Source organism: Anopheles merus, chromosome X, assembly GCF_017562075.2.
Source record: "Anopheles merus strain MAF chromosome X, AmerM5.1, whole genome shotgun sequence".
In the NCBI taxonomy this organism is placed as follows: domain Eukaryota; kingdom Metazoa; phylum Arthropoda; class Insecta; order Diptera; family Culicidae; genus Anopheles; species Anopheles merus.
This window is the reverse complement of record NC_054081.1, coordinates 14,937,725-14,954,957: the sequence shown is the minus strand read 5'-3', so window position 1 is coordinate 14,954,957 and position 17,233 is coordinate 14,937,725. Positions and strand designations below refer to the sequence as shown.

Sequence of the window (17,233 nt, the reverse complement as noted above, 5' to 3'; positions counted from 1 at the left end):
CCGTCGAGCGACAGGCAGTCGTTTGGGCAGCATACAAAAACGGTTGCCGGCGTCTTTTAAGGTCATATCAATGTGAGCGTCTCGCTGGGCTTTGCCCTTCACCCTGTCCGCACAACCGCACAAGCGCGCCGCATTCCTTTCCCTTTTCCGTCCATTTATGTGCAATCAAATATTGATCACAGCAGCGCCCGGTAGCTCTCCGGTGGGGCTCCGCCGGTAGCAGTTTTGTTTTCCCTTTTTTGGGAAAAAAAGAACGGCTCGCTACAATACAGTTTCCCCTTGCGCTGAGCGCGTAAGCGAGAGCTCTAGAGAAGGACGGAGCTGAGCCCCGTCAAAGTAGGACCAAAAACGGCAAGGAGGTTTGGGCTCTGCTTTTCCTGGTCGTGCCTTACTTACTCATTATTGTGTAACTGCCCCGGGAAAGGCAATGTGGGGGAAGGCCCTTATAAGCCCCGTTGCTAGTTCTTTCGATTTTTATGGGCAAATGAAAACAATCAGATTTTCTATTTTTTTTTTTTTTTTCGTAACTGGTGAAGTGTGTCTTGTGGGCTATGGAGATTTTGTTTTTTATTTTATCAATATCAGATCAATGAATATTTGAGAGTTCCGCCGTGTGTGCTTTTCTGTGTCACGCGGTCGCCTAAACACACGCACACACACTAACACACGGACCGTCACGGCCAGTCGTGTCGTGTGATCATATCATCCGACCAGAATCGTCGGGCCCGGGGTGTCGTTGTCGCTTGTTTTTCCTCTCCCGTTTTATCCGCCACAACCGACCCCTCCCCAATATCCTCTCCTTCCCCACAACGCCGCCAGCGTGTTTGCTTTTAGAAGGACTTGTACGATGACGACGATCGGCCTGCCAGTGTTAAATAAATATGGCCAACAAGTTCGTGGGAAAGGGGGCAGGGTGGGAGGGGGCCGTTTCTAGTTGGAATATCGTTTCCGGGTGGCGGTTTGCCATTGGAAGGGGGGAAAAACACCATCACAGCTCGCAACCGTGCTCGCCCCTGCTCGTGCACGGTCTCCCACACGGTCTTCCCGCCCGTCCCGCGCTCTAGGTTATCATGCGGGGCGAATGCAGCTCGGACACGTTCTCGATCGGCGGATAGTGGGTAGAGGAGGGCGGTCCCCAGTCGTGCAGGCCGCCCGAGTTGGCCAGCCGGTGCGTTAGGCGATGGGCTATGCTGAAGCCGCCGCTGCCTTCCAGCTGCGTCAGCACGATGATCACCTGCGAGTCGCGAGAGCAAAAGGAGAGGGCGGTTTTTTTTTAGCAAACCTTGGCAAACACACTTGGCACAACAAATCCCTAGTGGGGGTACGCACCTGTCGCTGCAGCGGTGGAACCGAATCGACCGTCTTCAGTTCGCCTCGCGTCGAGACGACGTTGTAGCTTTCCTGGCAATCACACTTGACGTGTATCCACTTGTTCTCGTGCCGATTTTCCACCATCACGACCAGTCCCGCCCATCCCTGAAACGGAAGGAAGGAATGTGAAAGTTAATTTTTGTTTTTTTTTTGCAATATTCCGGTTAGGTTATCAATTTTTGACAAATTTTAAGTACACTGATTAAAGTGACCCAAACGAACTGCTTTAGAACTAATGTTATGCGTTTGGGCATTTTTTATCGTTACAAAAATACTCAAATAACGGATTGGCTAGAGACTTCTTTCTTGGTTTAAGAATATCTACAGTGAGCGCAAAAACAATCCGTCTAGCTGAATATTTTACAGCAATATTTTACTATGGTAAAGTCAGTAGAAGTAGGTTTGATAAAGGAACCATCAATACATACGTTTGCCCAAAAAAACATGAAAATAGTGCAATAGAAACTAAAACACGTAAAAAAAAACAAAAAAAAAAGTTTTTTGGTTCGCAAAAAGTAATCGTCTATCCGGAATTTGGCTCATCTACGCTGGCCAAACACTACTTAGATACAAATTAAAAGTATTATTATGAATCTGATAGATGCTCGATTCTAAATTAATGCATTTCTGTTGTTTAAATTGCATTTCCAGTGGTCAGAGAGCCACTAAAGGTGGGGTGAATTAAAAGAACGTAGCATGATGGCGAAACTTGTATCTTATGCATAACCTATCCGAACCATTTTAAAAGGCTGTAAGACATGTGCGAGACCACATTCCTTCGTTTGGCCGTATTTCTGTCCCGAAATGTGTGTCAAACTGTCCAATGGCCAAAAGATTACAATATAATCCAAGAATTAGTGCATTTTATGATGGCCAATAAGATCAGGAGAAGAGATGGTACACATATGGTTGATGCTGCATTTCATTGTAGCTAGTCGTGTTATGGCTGGAATGAGTGAGTTGTTACGAAATTGTTTTGTTGGAATACGACCATACGCAGAAAGTGGCCAAATCTGGAATTGAGCAGCAAATAATTTAGCAATTCATTTCAAAATAAGGCTCTACTAACAAATTAAAACACAAACAAAATTTTTGACTCGTTTAGGTCATAACGAAAACAGTCTACTAAGATGCACCTAACGGTTAAGTAGACTCTCAATATGATATCAGTTGCCTTTTTTTAAATTGAACTTGGCCACTTGGTGCGAAAAAGGAATATTTCTACCAGAGATTAATTGCTACAAGTCTTGTAAGATAAGTGGTTACAAAGTACGCATTTTTTACGGTTTAAATGAGGTAGCGTGTTGGTCATGCTAGTCACTAATAGCCATAATTGGATTCAGAAAGATTTGTTTTGTTTCCATAACCTATTTTTTCCTATGCATATAACGCCAAAGTTTAGATAGACTGGAATACTTTTTCGCAAAAAGACCCTCCAAACGACTTTTTGTTTTGTTTTTTACGTGTTTTAGTTGCTATTTCACTATTTGAATGTATTTTTTTGCATTAAACGCATCGCAATGCAAGAAACGACTTCCTAGATAATTACGCGTTGTAATATTACTAACGACGTTCAACAGACTGGTACTATTAATAATTAAAAGTATCGATTTCGATTCCGGAACCGATTTCGGAACCGAATCCGGAACCAATTTCGGAGCCAAACGGAGGTGAGTATTCAAATGTATTAAGTGTTTTAATATTTAATTATAAGCTTAACCTCCTCTCGTTCAGCCTTTACGGCGGACGAGTTATCAATTAAATAAATAAAATAAATACACGAACAAATGAACCGATACAATATACCGCAATTAATACGATTGTTCTGATAAACTTAAAATTAATTAATATCCAAAATGCATTAAAAAACTAAAAACATCTAATCAAACAGTTGTGTTTCTGTTTTTTTTAATCTCTTGTTAGGAAATTCTTTATCTCGTGAGCATATTTTGATGAAATCGTTTCCCAAATTTGGTTCGAGGATTTGAGAAAAATTTTAATAGTAAATTACTTTACTAAAAAATTTATTACTAAAAAATCAATTGAAATGAAGCTCCAAACAATTTGATTGCAGCAAAATGATCATCGAAATCAAACAGCAATCTAGTTATATTGCTCAACTCGAATCGAGTTTGAGAATGGCACAAGCCTGTAAGTAATTAATATGAGAAAACAGTGTTCGGGTTCGTTCACTTTTACCATTTAAAAGCTGTAGAAAGAGATTCATTAATTCAGCATTGAAAAACAAACTACTCTGACCTTAAGTAAACAAAAATCAACGCTTTACAAGTCCCTTTTACCCTCCATACCTTCGTCAGGTAGTACGCGGTCATGCCTTCCCGGCCCTCGTGCCGCTGCCCCTTGGCCAGCGTCAGGTTGATGATGGCGTCGGCCAGCAGGAACGGGGGCGGCGTGATCTGCTCGACCAGCAGCCGCTTGGAGCTGTGGATCGCCAGCACGCACTGCGGGTAGTGCATGAAGTCGTCAATTCCCGTGTGCCAGTGGTTGAAGGCAAGACAGACCAGCATGTACAGGTCCGTTTCCAGCATCTTGTGGCAGCCGACGAACCCACGAACCTGTGTGGAAGGCAAACAAAAAACAGAAAGTACTGTGCTGTGGGTTTGTCTTCCAACGCGTTGCCTCTCCCCGTCCATTACCTGCCGCTTGCTGTGCTCGACCAGTCGGCCCACCTCAGGGTTGGCGGGGTTTCGCGTCCGGAACAGCACCACACACAGGTCTAGCTGGGAGCGTTGCGATTTTTCCGAATTTCTGCAAGCAAATGGGAAAACGGACACAAACACAGACACAAGTTTAAGCTTTTCAGACGCGACAACGCAGCTGGACGATTGTTTCGTACCGTTGCCCCTCCTGGAACAGGGTGAACTCGGCCTCGGTCGGTTCGAGCACGGTTATGAGCACGCAGGACAAGGCGCGGAGTGGTTGCAGCGTGCCAAACAGGCGCACCTCGTTCCATTCCGAGCGCACCTTACAGATGTCGATGCAGTCAAAGTATCTGCGGATAGGTGTGGAATGGAAAAAAGGATGCATTTGGTTCTACTGCTTCGGTTCAAATGCATTCCCCCCTAGTACCCTGCTTACCTCAGTACATCTTCAAACGATATCCAAAACACGCCCTCCGAACCGCCGTGCGGCATCAAGCTATCGCGCAGCTCGTCCGTCCACAGCTCGGAATCATCCGACCAGTCGCCTGCGAAGATGAAGGTAAGGTTTGATGTGGTAATAGGAAAAATGAAGTTTTCGTCGGAATTGGCTTGCTCTGAAGTTTTCTGGAATCGATTCCGAATGGTAGGCCCAGAATCAATTGCCGGAATCGATTCCAGAATTGGCTCCGAAATTGGTTTCGGATTCGGTTCCGAAATCGGTTCCGGAATCGAAATCAACTCCGGAATTAAAATCGGCTCCGGAATCAAAATCGGCTCCAGAATCGAAATCGGCTCCGGAATCGAAATTGGCTCCGACTTCAGAATCGGCTTCGAAATCGGAGTCGGTTTTGGCATCCTCATAAGAATAGACGTTTGGATCCAATGATGCTATATATCGATAGCCACAAAGTATCAAAATTTACTTGTAAACGATCTATTCTCATGGAGCCTGCCAGGCTGCTTTCGCGTCAGAAACTTCTTGTTTCAATTCAAGAACTGATTCTCGTTCCGGAGCTAATTCCATTTCTGGAGTCAATCCTGGTTCCGTTACCGGGGCAAATTGCGATTCGCAGGTCGATTTTGGAGTCGATTCCGGAGACGGAGTTCAACTCCGGAATCGGCTCCGAGGTCAACTCTGGTATCGACTTCGGAATCGGAATCCATACCAGCATCGGCATCGACTCACGAATACGGAATCGGAATCGGATAGGTCCGATTCCGAGCTTCCACCACTAGTTTAACCACCCACAGAGAGAGAGAGAAAGAAAGAGAAACGCAAGTTTCCCTGCCGCTTGCACGCGGTACCTTACCTTGCCAAGAAAAGTGTCCCCACGGGTTGCGCAGCTTGAGCAGCCGGTGCCCCTTGATGTCCCGCACGTCCAGCACGGAGTAGGCGTGGCGCGGCCGCAGCCCCTTCCGCTGGTACTCGTCCTCGTCCACCTTCATGTTGCCGCCGCCGCAGCTCGCCCCCATCAGGAACTTTACCAGCCGGGAGCTGAGCAGCTGGGCCCAGATCAGGTCGCGGTCGAGATCGTCCTCGCTCGGCAGTGGCAGTGAGCTGGCCTGCAGTGGAATGCTTTCGCACGGTGCGCCGGTCAGCGTGGCGAGGCCCTCGATCGCCCGGCCCGACACGAGCGCCTCGTAGCAGCCGTGTATCTTCGCTACCGCCTTCTCGATCAGCGGCACCCAGAGCTGTTTCCGCTTCGCCTGGGAGTAGACGAGGTGACCGCGCTTGTCGCACGGCAGCAGATCGTCCACCAGCACCGTCGTCCAGCGGCCGTCCTTGCACAGCTTCACCTGGTACGCGCCCTGCGGGCAGATCTCCTTCGTCAGCAGCACCTCCTTCACCAGGTCCTCCCGCTCCGCCAGCACGGCCAGCGCGCTCAGCAGCCAGCAGTTGCCGAGCACGCCCTGGCAGATGTCCGACGGTAGCGGCGTGCGGAAGACGGCCCACGGCGGCGCGGTCGACTGGTTGCCGCCCTCGCACAGGATCTCGTGCGGCCGGCGCCACTGGGCGACCGGGTTGCACTCGATGTTGGACGACGGCTGGTAGTAGAGGCTTTTCGTCGCCGGCGGGAACGAGTCGTCCACGAACGCCTGCCCGTTCTCGACGCAGTACTCGATGATGCTTTTCCAGCGGTTCAGCGCCTCGAGATCGTCCAGCTGGCGCTGGTTCTCCTCGAGCCGGTTGCTCTGCTGCAGCTGCTGGTGCTGCTGCTGCCACACCAGGCAGCCGGTGTCGATGTGCCGGTGGCTTGAGCAAATGTCGCACACCACGCACGCGAGCGAGTTTTCGTACGTGCACGCCGGACACTGCCAGGTGCGCTTCGGTATCGTGACCTGCATCGCCGGAACAAGCGCTTTCGCTGCACCGCCGGACGGCTGGTGCGCCGGCACTGGGGCCGGTGGATGGGCCAGCGGTTGCTGCTGGTGCTGCTGGTGCTGCTGGTGCTGCTGGTGCTGCTGTAGCTGGTGTAGCGGCTGTAGCTGCTGCTGCAGCAGCTGCTTTGGAATGGCACCGGAATCAATCGGTGGGGCGACAGCCGCACTCGACGCCCTGCTACTGTTCGACTGCTCGTCGCACTGGCCCAGTATCAGACGGTTGGTGGCGAGCGACTCGTTCACCAGCACGCCCTTGCCGGCCGGGCGCGCCGTCTTGCAGGCGCTGCAGTCCGGCTGGACGATCGAGTTCTTGAGCGTGCACTTGTGGCACGCCCAAAACTCTCCCTTCTTCAGCGTCATCTCCTCCACGTTGCAGATGCTGCGCAGCTTCGAACCGCCGCAGGCAACGCACGCGAGCGCGGCGCTCGAATTGACGAGCGTACACTTCCGGCAGGACCATTCCTTTTCGTCGGTCCCTTTCGATGCTGCTAGGGGGATATTATGAACATGATTAGTAAACAGTTTTAAAGAGACGGGCAGAAACGCTGCTTACACTTGGTGCACCACTCGTCGTCCAGATCCTGCTCGAAGCTCGCGATCGGCACCCGTACGATCGCTGGAATATTATCTAGCTCTAGTATCGTGGAATTCTGATGCGTGCTGTACTCATCCATTACGGAGAAAATGTCATGCTCGCCGCCGTGATAATTCACTGCAAAATACAACGGAGCAAGAGGCGGAAATATGCGTCATTATTATTACTGCTGCCTGTCGCGTTTCCGCGCTCGGCCTCTGCTTGTCTGCTTAACCTTTATCAAAATTATTTTTATAGTTCGATAGTTGCTTATTATATTTGCATTTGGCGGCTATCTTCTCGCTGCCCGCGCCAGTGCTGAACGATTCATCCTCTTTCTCTGCTTTCCTGCAGAAAACGGAATAAGGTAGGGCAGGGTTTCAGTTGACAGAGCGTTTTAGTGTTGGACGGCAACTGCCGGCGGTCTGCCTTACCCATTTTTACAGCTCACCGGTGCCGGCAGGTTCGCGTACTCGTCCCGCAACGGGTCCTTCGCGTGCGGCTGCTGGACGACGCTGGTGGTCGGTGCATTATTATTTACAGCATCGCTCGCTAGCTTGTTTTTCCGCTTCGCCTCCTTGTTGATCACCGCGTAGATTGGTTCGAGGGCGCCGCCCGACGGGGCCGGATACTTTTTCCCTACAAAAAAAAAAAAAAAAAAAAACGAACGAATAAACAAATAGTGTAGGTAAGTGGAACATCGAATGGATGGGAATTATGAAAATAGGTTTTAAGTAAGTAATTTAAAAGGATAAATTTGCCTCTAAATGGATTAAATTTATTTATGGCCAATTGAACCAATAGCAATGTTTCATTCGTCATATAAATTAAATAATGCACAAAAACCTCAAAAACACTTCACTTTGACGTGACCTCTATTTTTTATTTGATATCGATCATCAGCTAAGGTGGTTTGGAGAATAATGTTTCAAATCATGACAATGAATCTGATTAAAAAAGAACGAAAAACGAAAAGATTGCATTTTAATTTATATATATAAAAAAGAATTTTTACCGAATGTGTAGCATTTCATCAATTAAACGACTCAAATGTTAAACATAATGCTTAATGCTAATTAAACTCGTTGGATGGACATTCTCGTCCAGTGCTGCAAAATGTCATGAGCATCACGAGATGCTCACCAACGAAAACAATAAACATATCCGCAGTAGCTTGATGCTCATTGCCTGATATTGAATGCCGAACACGACATGCGAGTGCTTGAGTCGACTGCCTTACTCTAACTCGCAAGCTAAGCTGATGGCATTAATCCTAATCATGACAAGTAATAAACAGAAAGAAAATGAGCTGAGTTTCTCGCTCTGTTTGACCCGACGGACCTTCAAACCAGACAGAACGAGAAAACATGTTCATTTTGTTGCTTGGAGCCACACGCCAATCATATTCTAAAAATGTCGTGAATATCACCGACAGAAAATGTCGCGACCAAGTGACTGACCAAGAGTTGTTTGCACACAATGCTACCAAGCATGTGATAGTCGCACCATCTGTTTGAGTCCCACCTCTGATCATCACAGTAGAGCTCGTGACGCTGACATTGTTTTGTTTTAGCCGGCCTTTTTCATGACTACGTCAGTGACATTTTGCAGAACAGATCATAGTAAAAAAAAAGTCATGACATACTGACTGACCAAGCATTGTGATCTAAATAATGTCACGAAGCATGTATTGGTCACACCAATCGTTTTGAGTATCACCTCTGATTATCAGAATTGAGTACGTGACGCTGACATGGATTTGGTTTCAGTCTGATTCGTTCGTGTCGTGTGGTCTACTACGTGTTAATTTGTTATGACTAAATGAATTTAAGGGAATTAGAATTATATATTTTATGGTTCGTTAAATTTTAATATAATAAAAAAAAATAGATTAAGATGTAGAAAAAACGTTCGAATTTTCTGCTTTTACGCTCATCAATGATGAATGTTTTTTCCATGAACGAGTTGACCCTAGGCGGATGATAAATGCTTTCGCCAGTCAAACCACAATTCGCCATTCGATAATTTTCCTAAAGCAAAAAAGGTGACAAAAAGTAAGGGAAAAGATCGTACCTGTCTGGCTATGCGCCGCCGCCTTGCCCTTTCCATTCTCCTTGAGCCGCACGTTGATTGTGGCGTTGTCGCTGCACCGGGCGGAGGACGTGGTCGACGGTACCACGATCAGCCCGCCCGTCCGCTTGGTGATCGTCGTAATGCTCTGGCCCCTGCCCGGGCCTGGGCAGTCGCCGCCAGTTCCCCCCTCCTTCGGCGCGCGGGCCGGTTTCGCCGGTTCCCGCCGGCAGCAGCAGCAGCACGCCTGGGCCGCCGTGTCGCCCTCGAAGCTGAACTGATTGTAGATGCAAAACCGGCATCGGGCGGCCGCCCCGAACTGCTCCATGCTGCGGGCGGGCGTAAGGCGCAACGAGGCGAACGGTACCGCCGCCGAGCCGCCCCCGCCGCCGTAATAATGGTCCGCGGTCCGCGGCGTCGCCCCGGGCTCGGCACTGCAAGCAAGCGGCGTCAGTGGCTTCCGTATCGTGTCCTTGTAGACCGGCGCGCTCACGCTCAGTGCCTCACAGTTGATGCAGTGCCAGGAAACGGTGCGATTGTACACCCGGCACCGGTGGCAATTCCATTTGCGGTTGATGCTCGGCTGCGACAGGTGCCGTTTCCGGTTCCAGCAGCAGCGCGGATCCGGCACCGGATGCACGAACGATCGCTCGATCTTCTTCCGGTTTATGTGTTTGTGTGCGAGCGCTAGGCTGTCTATCACGCGGAACAGGCAATCGTTCGACACGAGCTTTCTGCTGGCCGGGTGCGCGTTTGGTGATGATGTTTGGTGGTGGTGGTGGTGGTGGTGGTGGTGGTCGTGATGGTCATGGTGGCGTTGGTGTTGGTGGTCGTGGAGGGAAGAAAACAAAGAAAGAGATACAGAGAGCGAGCAAAAGCTTGATGTGAGTGCGTGGAAACACTGTGCGCAATGGTGCGGGAAAGGTTTGCTCTCCCTTGCTGTCGGCCATCGGGGTAAAGTGGGGTGCGGTGGTGCAGCAGTGCATACCGTACCTATTCACATCCTTCATGCGAACGCACGACGACGAAACGGGACCGCTGGTGGCGTTGCCGCTGGTGCCCAGTATCGGATGGTGCAGCAGGCTGCCGACGTTGCCGTTCGCTTTCCGGCTGGTGCGGCACCTAAGGCAGCGGACGCTCTCCGTCGGGTTCAGGTAGTTGCATTTCGTACAATACCACTGGAGCACCGATGCTATCGTACCCATTTTGACACATTTTACGTACGGTGCATGCTTTACCCCACTGCGGCTGTGCCCCCGGCGGCCGACCGTGCCATGTACTGCATGGAACACCCGGGGCCTGTCCCCGTTTGCTGGCCCCGTGTCCTCGTTTCCAGTTGCGGGCGTTTCTGTATGTGTGCGTGTTTTTTTTTTTCGTTCCCTTCACGTTTGGGCCCTCGAACTAGTTTGCTGCTCTGAGGCCTCTGTGTTTTTGTTTCACGCACGGTATCGATTCATCGGGCCTTTGGCTGAAGAAAATCCTTGGCTGTCAAACGGTTGTGTGGAAGCGGAGGAGTGGAGTGGGGGGGCAGGTTTTGACAGTTCCAATTCTGGCTGCCAAGAGCACGGCCTCAGCTGACGTACGGCTGTAGCTTGCGGTTGGTTGTATGCGCTGACGGTACGCTGCGCTATTGCATACTTTCGGGCGCTTTTCCCCCTGTCTAGCTACGGCCAGGTGCACATGTAGGTCGTTTAAATGGACGGTTGACAAGCTGAAAAATAACGAAGCACCCAGAACCGATGGAATCGGCGCTGAACTGGTCAAGAATGGGGATGCACGACTTGAAAACGAAATTCATCAAATTGTTACTGAGGTGTGGGATAGCGAATTGATGCTTTGTGATTGGAATCTCGGCATCGTTTACTCCAAATACAACAAGGGAGACAGGTTGAACTGCAACAACTTCAGGGGTATTACGGTGTTGAATCTTTCAGGATCTCAGGTCTTGTCCTGCATGTCGAAGAGATAGTCGGAAACTATCAAAGATGATCCCGACATGGAAAATCAATAATCGACTTCATCATGCGCCAGATCTTGGAGATGATGTCAGAATACAGATACGACGCATACCATCTCTTCATTGACTTCAAGGCTGCATATAATAGCATAGCCAGGGTCTTTTGCTACCACCAAAGATCTGCAACAGGGGAACGGGCTTGCCTGTCTCCTATTAAACTTGGCGCTAGAGAGGGCCATCCGTGACTCGTGGAGACTTCGGGAACCATATTTTATATAAGTCAACCCAGATCCTAGTATACGCTGATGATATGGACATCTTCGGTCTGCGGCTCTCCTATGTAGCAGAAGCCTACCAAGGGATCGAGCAGGCAGCAGGAAACTTCGGATTGCAGATTGCCGCGTTCGAGAGGAAGCTTCTCAGAAGGATTCTTGGTAACAGACTGGCAGACGAAGGCGCGAGACCGTGAGCGGTTTCATACACTCCTGAGGTGGACAAGTAAGTAAGTAAGTATGTTCGCTTTGGGGAAATAAAAAAATATCATTGCTCTCTTTTCATAGAAAACACAAAACGAATGGCTGCATGAGGGGACAAAGGACAAAGGAATTTTCCAATGCACACTGCTGAAGACAAACAAATAATTCGTTATTGTATGCTAATGCGTTTGACATTGAGAAAGTATCAAATCTCCATATAAGCTACAGAGCCAGCCAATAGCTTGGGTAGAGACGTTGTTGGAATTGGAACTAGAGATGCGATTGTCACTAACCAAAAACAACCGAGTACGTTGTGACAAATTTTCAATAATTTTATTGAAGTTTCACTTGGTTTACAATAAGGTACAGGAAATATTAACACAAAAAAGAACATTAAATCTCCTCTCAGTTACGCTCAGGCTCATACGATTGCTCTTCTTACGAGGAAGCGGCTTCCTACCACTCCTTCACTCGACCGTATTAGTATTGCTGGGGTTGTCACACGTAAACATACAATTTGGATGAGTAGAAGTGGCCACGGGATACACGTCCCATTTGGGCTGGTAAGCTAATCACGGATTGTATCCCTCAGTCTACCCTAAACTATTCAACAAAGCATACCGTAAGCAAGCTGACACATTTTCAACCCGTTTCTTCAACTAAACGGGTTCCTCCGCCGGGGTTCCAAATTTATGTTATCCCGGAGCACCCGAGTTTTAAAATTATTGCCCGTGTGTGTGTGAATGTGCTATCCAATCCTAACCTTACCGGCCGCGAGAGGCGACTGTGGGTCGCTGACACTCCCGCACGTGCGCTACTTTACAAATTGATCGCCTCCACCCCCCGTTCGCTGTTTGCCGGCCCAAGGCGCTCTAGTTAACGCCCGGCTCGTAGTTTTCCCGCACGTACTTCCGGAAGTCGACCCGGTACACGCTGTCCGCCGACCGGTCCGCGCCGTACTCCGGATCGACCTGGTGCACCGTTTCCCACCGCCAGAGCAGCCGGGAGTGGTACGTCTCCTCGAACAGGGCCATCGTTTCCGGCTCGTGGTTGGCCTGCTCGAACTGCTCCGGATACCGGGAGCTCTTCGTCTTCACGTGGTAGTAGTAGAACATGCGGCGCGTCTTCGACAGCGACTTCATGTAGTCCGGCTTGGTTTCCTTCAGAAACAGCAGCCCGTACGGCACGTAGAACCGGTCCGGATCGATCAGGTTGCGGACGCGGTAGCCGAGCCGGGGCGGCCCCGTCTTCAGGCTGTACGTTTCGAGCGAGCCGAAAAAGTGCTCGATCTCGTGCAGCCCGTACAGCCGCTTCGCCCGTATCTGCACCGTGACGGCGGTCCCGTTCGTGCTGTCCGCCACCGTCCCCTTGAGCGGTTTGTTGAGCGCCTTGGCAAACTGCTGGCAGCGGGCGAGCCGCTGGCGCAGCGGCAGCCGCCGTATGTTTTCGCCCCCGAGCAGCAGCCCGTCGATGATGTGCAGCGTGTGGATGACGATCTGCGACTTGCCCTGGCCCTGCAGCTCGCGCACGATCTCCGCGTAGATGATCGTGCCGGGCGGCAGCTCGATCGACACCTCCGTCACCGGTATCCAGCTGCACTGCTTCGGCTCGAACCGGTACACCTCCTTGCCGCCCTTGCCGAGCAGGATGGTGCGCAGGTTCTTGCCCGCGTTCTCCACCGTCCCGATCGGCACGAAGCACCAGTCGTACACGGACGGGAAGGTTTGCCGCAGCTCCGGGTTCTGCACCCGCTTCTCGACCTGGCACACCTCCTTGGTCAGGCTGTTCCACTCCTTGTACAGCTTCGCGACGTACTGGTCCGGGTCGCCCTTGTTCGCGAACTTCCGGATGCCGTCCGGGAGCTTCCACAGCGCGAGACACTTCTGCTTCACCTCTACCTGGCGCGGCTCGGCCAGATCGCGGTTCCGGCAGAACGCGGCTATCTTGAGCAGGGCGGCGATCTGGTTCCGCCCGATCGTATTGTTGCTGTCGCACACGTACCGGTGGAAGGTGGCGTCCGCCCGCAGCACCTCCTCCGACACGAGCTCGAGCGTGTCGATGTTGGCGTTCCGGTTGTCGTACATCTGCCGGTTCACGTCCTCCAGGTGCCGCTGGATCAGGTCGGTCTGGGGCAGCTTCCACTTGCACACCAGGTAGCGTTCCGAGTTGGCCGGCCGGCTGCTGTTCGGCTTGCAGATGGAAATCTCCCGAAAGCACCGGTACGCCAGATACACCAGCCCGACGCTGAACGGCGTGAACAGGTCGAACACCTTCATCACAAAGTGGCCGTCCGGGCGCACGATCGCGAGCGCCACGATCAGCTGGCACAGGTACAGCTGCTTCGACAGGATTTCCTGCTCGTTCTCCTGCCCCTCGACCGAGAACCCGCCGTCGGCCATCATCAGGTGGACCCCCGTCTCCGTCTGCGTCATCACGTACTCGGTGAAGCCGACGATGTTGGCCGGATCGAACACGTTGCCGTCCTCCTTCGGCCCGTAGTGCGGGTCGAACGTTTCCGGCGAGCCGGCGGAAAAATCGTCCAGCCGGAAGTCGTACGCCCCCTTCAGCGTGAAGCCGAACCCCTTGGCGTACCAGCGCTTGCGCCACAGCACGTACTCGGAGAAGCCGCCCGGCCCGGCACACACGTCCGCAAAGTAGAAGAGATCGTGCTCGCGCACCAGCGGCTGCCCGTGCCGGTCGACCGGCGAGGTAAGCATGAAGCCGAACATCGAGTCCATGTTGGCCATCTTGACCGCCGCCCGGTTGATGAAGATGTTGCTCTTGATCAGCTCGAACGGGTTCGACTTCGAGCGGGCCTTGCGCATGTCGTCCGCGCCGAGATTGTTAAACACCGACTTGCTGGCGAGTATCTGGGCCAGCACGTCCGGCTCGCAGTACCGGTGCTCGTCGTCGATCAGCAGCTTGCGCGGACCGACCCGGATCCACGCGTCCAGCTGCTCGCGCGTAATGCCCGGCGAGCCGGCCTCGGCGTGCACGTTCACCAGCCAGTTGCACACCTCCGGTATCTGGAGCCGCTCCTCTGCGCCGTCCCACTGTTCCGCTGCCGTGTTGAGCTCGTTTAGCTTCATGCCTTCATTCAAAATGGGGGGAAAGTTTGAAAGAATGACAATTAATCAATTGACACAACCGGATAGGGTATCCACGCTAGATGGAAAGGAAAGCGTTGTAACAATCATCGATGGCTAGCAGCATGGTATGGGAAGTGCTGAATTCTTTCATTTTCCCAACGGTCCGAAACACCGGGCCGTATTCAAAAGTTGCAGCGATTCTCATACTAAGCATTCCTACTATTGTTGGGTTTCATGAATATTTCGTTGAGATCCCTTCATAAGAATCTTCAGTGATGAGTGATTCGAATCTCGAGTCGAATCTTCAAAGATTCAATAGTCTAAATCTAAGGATTCACGAATCTTTGAATGAGACGAATGAAGCTCAAATGCTCAAAGTCTCTATAAGCAAACCAAACAACAACAACAACAAAATCTTCAAAATCTTTGAAGATTGATGAATCTCTAAAGATTGATGAATATTTGAAGATTCGTAATTCTCCAAATATTCTTTAATCTCCAAGGCTTCATGAATCTATAAGCTTCATAAGGTCATTAAAATTCATATAACTCCAGGGATTCACGAATCTTTAGATATGTATGATTTCCAAAATATTGAATTTGCCCAATACGACCAAAAACTTGCCCGTTGTGGGTTCAAGCCTCGCACAGACCGTTTCCCCGTAGCAAAACAAACTATCCGGCTGCGGGGTACTTGCCAAGAAGTCTCGATAGCCTGTACAGGCTGGCATGATCGCGTAGGTTGTTACGCCAAGAAGAAGAAGCTTTATGATTTTCTAGACATTCATGAATCCCTAGAGATTCGATAATCTTTCGAGATTCATGAATCTGTCGAGATTAATGAATCTTTCGAAATTAATGAATCTTTGAAGATTCATCAATATTTGAGATTCATGAATCTTTCCATCCGAGATTCAGATTAATTGAATCATTCTAAATGTTCATTCAGATTCATGAATCTGAATCAGATTTACCCAACACTAATTTCTAGCTGTTCTGATGTAAAAAAAAGCACATCCCCATATCGTTTAGGTCCCGTTTTTCTTACTTAAGCCCGCGTTAGAGCCCCAGTGAAATTGAACGTGAAATTTTGAGGTTTTCTGCGATATTTCAATATTTTTTTGTTGTTGAATTCGGCTTATCGTAAAGGATATTTTATTTCCCAACGATCTGGACTATAGAAAATATTGTATTAATAAATTGAATGAATTTCCTTGTGATTCCCCACTTTGCACACGGTGAAAATTTGTTGTCAGCGGAGAATTTCAACATGTTTTACGAACTAAATGATTGGGGAATTGAATATCCTTTCTTTTGGTGTACGATAAGCCATATTCTGATAAATATTTAATGAAATATTGTAAAATAACCAAAATTTCAAGTTCACTTTCACACAAGCTCTAAAGCGACCTTTAAAAGTGGCATGCGTTTAACATACATCGGCCTGCACTGCAAAAGGTAACCTACCCAAGCCGCTCCGGCCCTTCTGCGAGGACGTTTCGATCAGATCCACCCGGCCCTGGCCGGTCTTGCCCAGGCCGGTGCCTGCCTTGTACCCCATCTGCTTCATCATCCGGAAGGATTTCTCCGAAAACTGTGAAAACGGTGCGGCACCGCCGGCGGCGGCGGTGGTGGCCGCGGCTCCCTGCGGCCCGTCCATGGCGGCCGGTGCCATCGACATTCCCGGCCGCTTTTGCGGCTGATCCGAGTCGGAATCGCTCGTGTGCTTGCGCTTGCCGTTCTTGTGCGAATCGTCGGACAGCGTCTCCTGCTCCTCGGCGGACGAATCGGCCGACAGGTTCGCAGAGCTGGCCATCGTCGCTCGTCGTGTCGCTTTGTGGCTGGGTGCGTGTGTGGTGCTGTTGTTGCTTGTCCGACCCAAGCTCCTGCTGCTGCTCCCGTTTTGATGTTTGATTGGTGAGAAATGCCTCAAAGCGCGTCTACTGCAGCACGAGTGTGGCTGCTGCCGGCATTCTTGTTTTGATAGAGGCTAATTTTACGGCTATTCCAACGCCTGGTGCCGATATACACTTTGGTTTGCGCGTCCTCCTGCCCACCACCCGATGCCTGATAGTGCGGGCTGTAGGGCTTAAGTGCGGGCTGCGGTGTAGAGATCGCTTGGGTGATAATTTCGATGCCTGTGAGTGCACCACTGGTACCGTACGCGAAGCTACGGCAGCATTACATGCCCCTCTCCCCACGCGAAACTGTTTCGGCTAGTTTGCAGAACAACTTCCGGCGCGTCCGGCGTTCCGGTGGCGGCAGAAATAAAGCTGTAGCTTTGGGCGCAGAACCCTCACACGGCGTACAGCAGCGGCACAACACAACTGTGTAGCACAATGTGCAACGGTTGGTACTGAGAGTATGTGTGTGTGTGTGAAGGGATCGAAGCAAGCGGGACCAAGGTTAACACACGGTGTTTATACGGTGCGCGAGCTACAGTGGAAAATGGAGAAATCAGTCTTTTGCATGCCTCGTGTGCTCCGCGCCATGTGCCAACAGCAAGAACAAAGCAAAGTTTTGATGCAATGTATTTTAATTCTTGTTGGACAATTATTACTTATATCCCTGTCACTGGCAACCAAAAAACATCATATTCCAGGCAACCGGTCTTTATACTTTTGAATGCGTAATCCTATACCGAGGCAATA

General features: G+C 50.4%; 2 protein-coding genes across 4 annotated transcripts; both read right to left on the bottom strand.

Annotated features, from left to right (window-relative positions):
• Window positions 1-524: 524 nt before the first annotated feature.
• LOC121593142 (calpain-D) lies at window positions 525-10,561 on the bottom strand. Of its 3 annotated transcripts, none has more exons than XM_041915244.1 (12): window positions 10,054-10,561; window positions 9,064-9,797; window positions 7,425-7,629; window positions 7,226-7,338; window positions 6,970-7,128; window positions 5,345-6,904; window positions 4,471-4,579; window positions 4,229-4,384; window positions 4,029-4,140; window positions 3,681-3,947; window positions 1,330-1,476; window positions 525-1,234 (listed from the first exon to the last, which is right to left on the bottom strand). In XM_041915244.1, the coding sequence occupies exons 1-12, from the start codon at window positions 10,263-10,265 to the stop codon at window positions 1,061-1,063; spliced, it is 3,948 nt and encodes a 1,315-aa protein (XP_041771178.1). In that variant the 5' UTR covers window positions 10,266-10,561; the 3' UTR covers window positions 525-1,060. The 3 variants fall into 3 exon arrangements, with proteins under 3 accessions (XP_041771178.1, XP_041771197.1, XP_041771186.1); XM_041915263.1 differs by having other exon boundaries at window positions 5,345-6,901; XM_041915252.1 differs by having other exon boundaries at window positions 9,064-9,794.
• A 1,239-nt stretch (window positions 10,562-11,800) lies between these two features.
• Window positions 11,801-16,955, bottom strand: LOC121594145 (cap-specific mRNA (nucleoside-2'-O-)-methyltransferase 1). Its single transcript, XM_041917160.1, has 2 exons — window positions 16,050-16,955; window positions 11,801-14,584 (listed from the first exon to the last, which is right to left on the bottom strand). The coding sequence occupies exons 1-2, from the start codon at window positions 16,396-16,398 to the stop codon at window positions 12,366-12,368; spliced, it is 2,568 nt and encodes an 855-aa protein (XP_041773094.1). The 5' UTR covers window positions 16,399-16,955; the 3' UTR covers window positions 11,801-12,365.
• Window positions 16,956-17,233: the final 278 nt, after the last annotated feature.

Excerpts from the sequence above, each read along its gene's own strand:
- LOC121593142 (XM_041915244.1), bottom strand. The coding sequence starts at position 10,265 with ATGGGTACGATAGCATCGGTGCTCCAGTGGTATTGTACGAAATGCAAC. Across the intron at positions 4,141-4,228 it reads CTGTTCCAGGAGGGGCAACG|AAATTCGGAAAAATCGCAAC; the intron begins GTACGAAACAAT and ends ATTTGCTTGCAG. Across the intron at positions 3,948-4,028 it reads TCGAGCACAGCAAGCGGCAG|GTTCGTGGGTTCGTCGGCTG; the intron begins GTAATGGACGGG and ends CCTTCCACACAG.
- LOC121594145 (XM_041917160.1), bottom strand. The coding sequence starts at position 16,398 with ATGGCCAGCTCTGCGAACCTGTCGGCCGATTCGTCCGCCGAGGAGCAG. Across the intron at positions 14,585-16,049 it reads GAAGGGCCGGAGCGGCTTGG|GCATGAAGCTAAACGAGCTC; the intron begins GTAGGTTACCTT and ends TTTTGAATGAAG.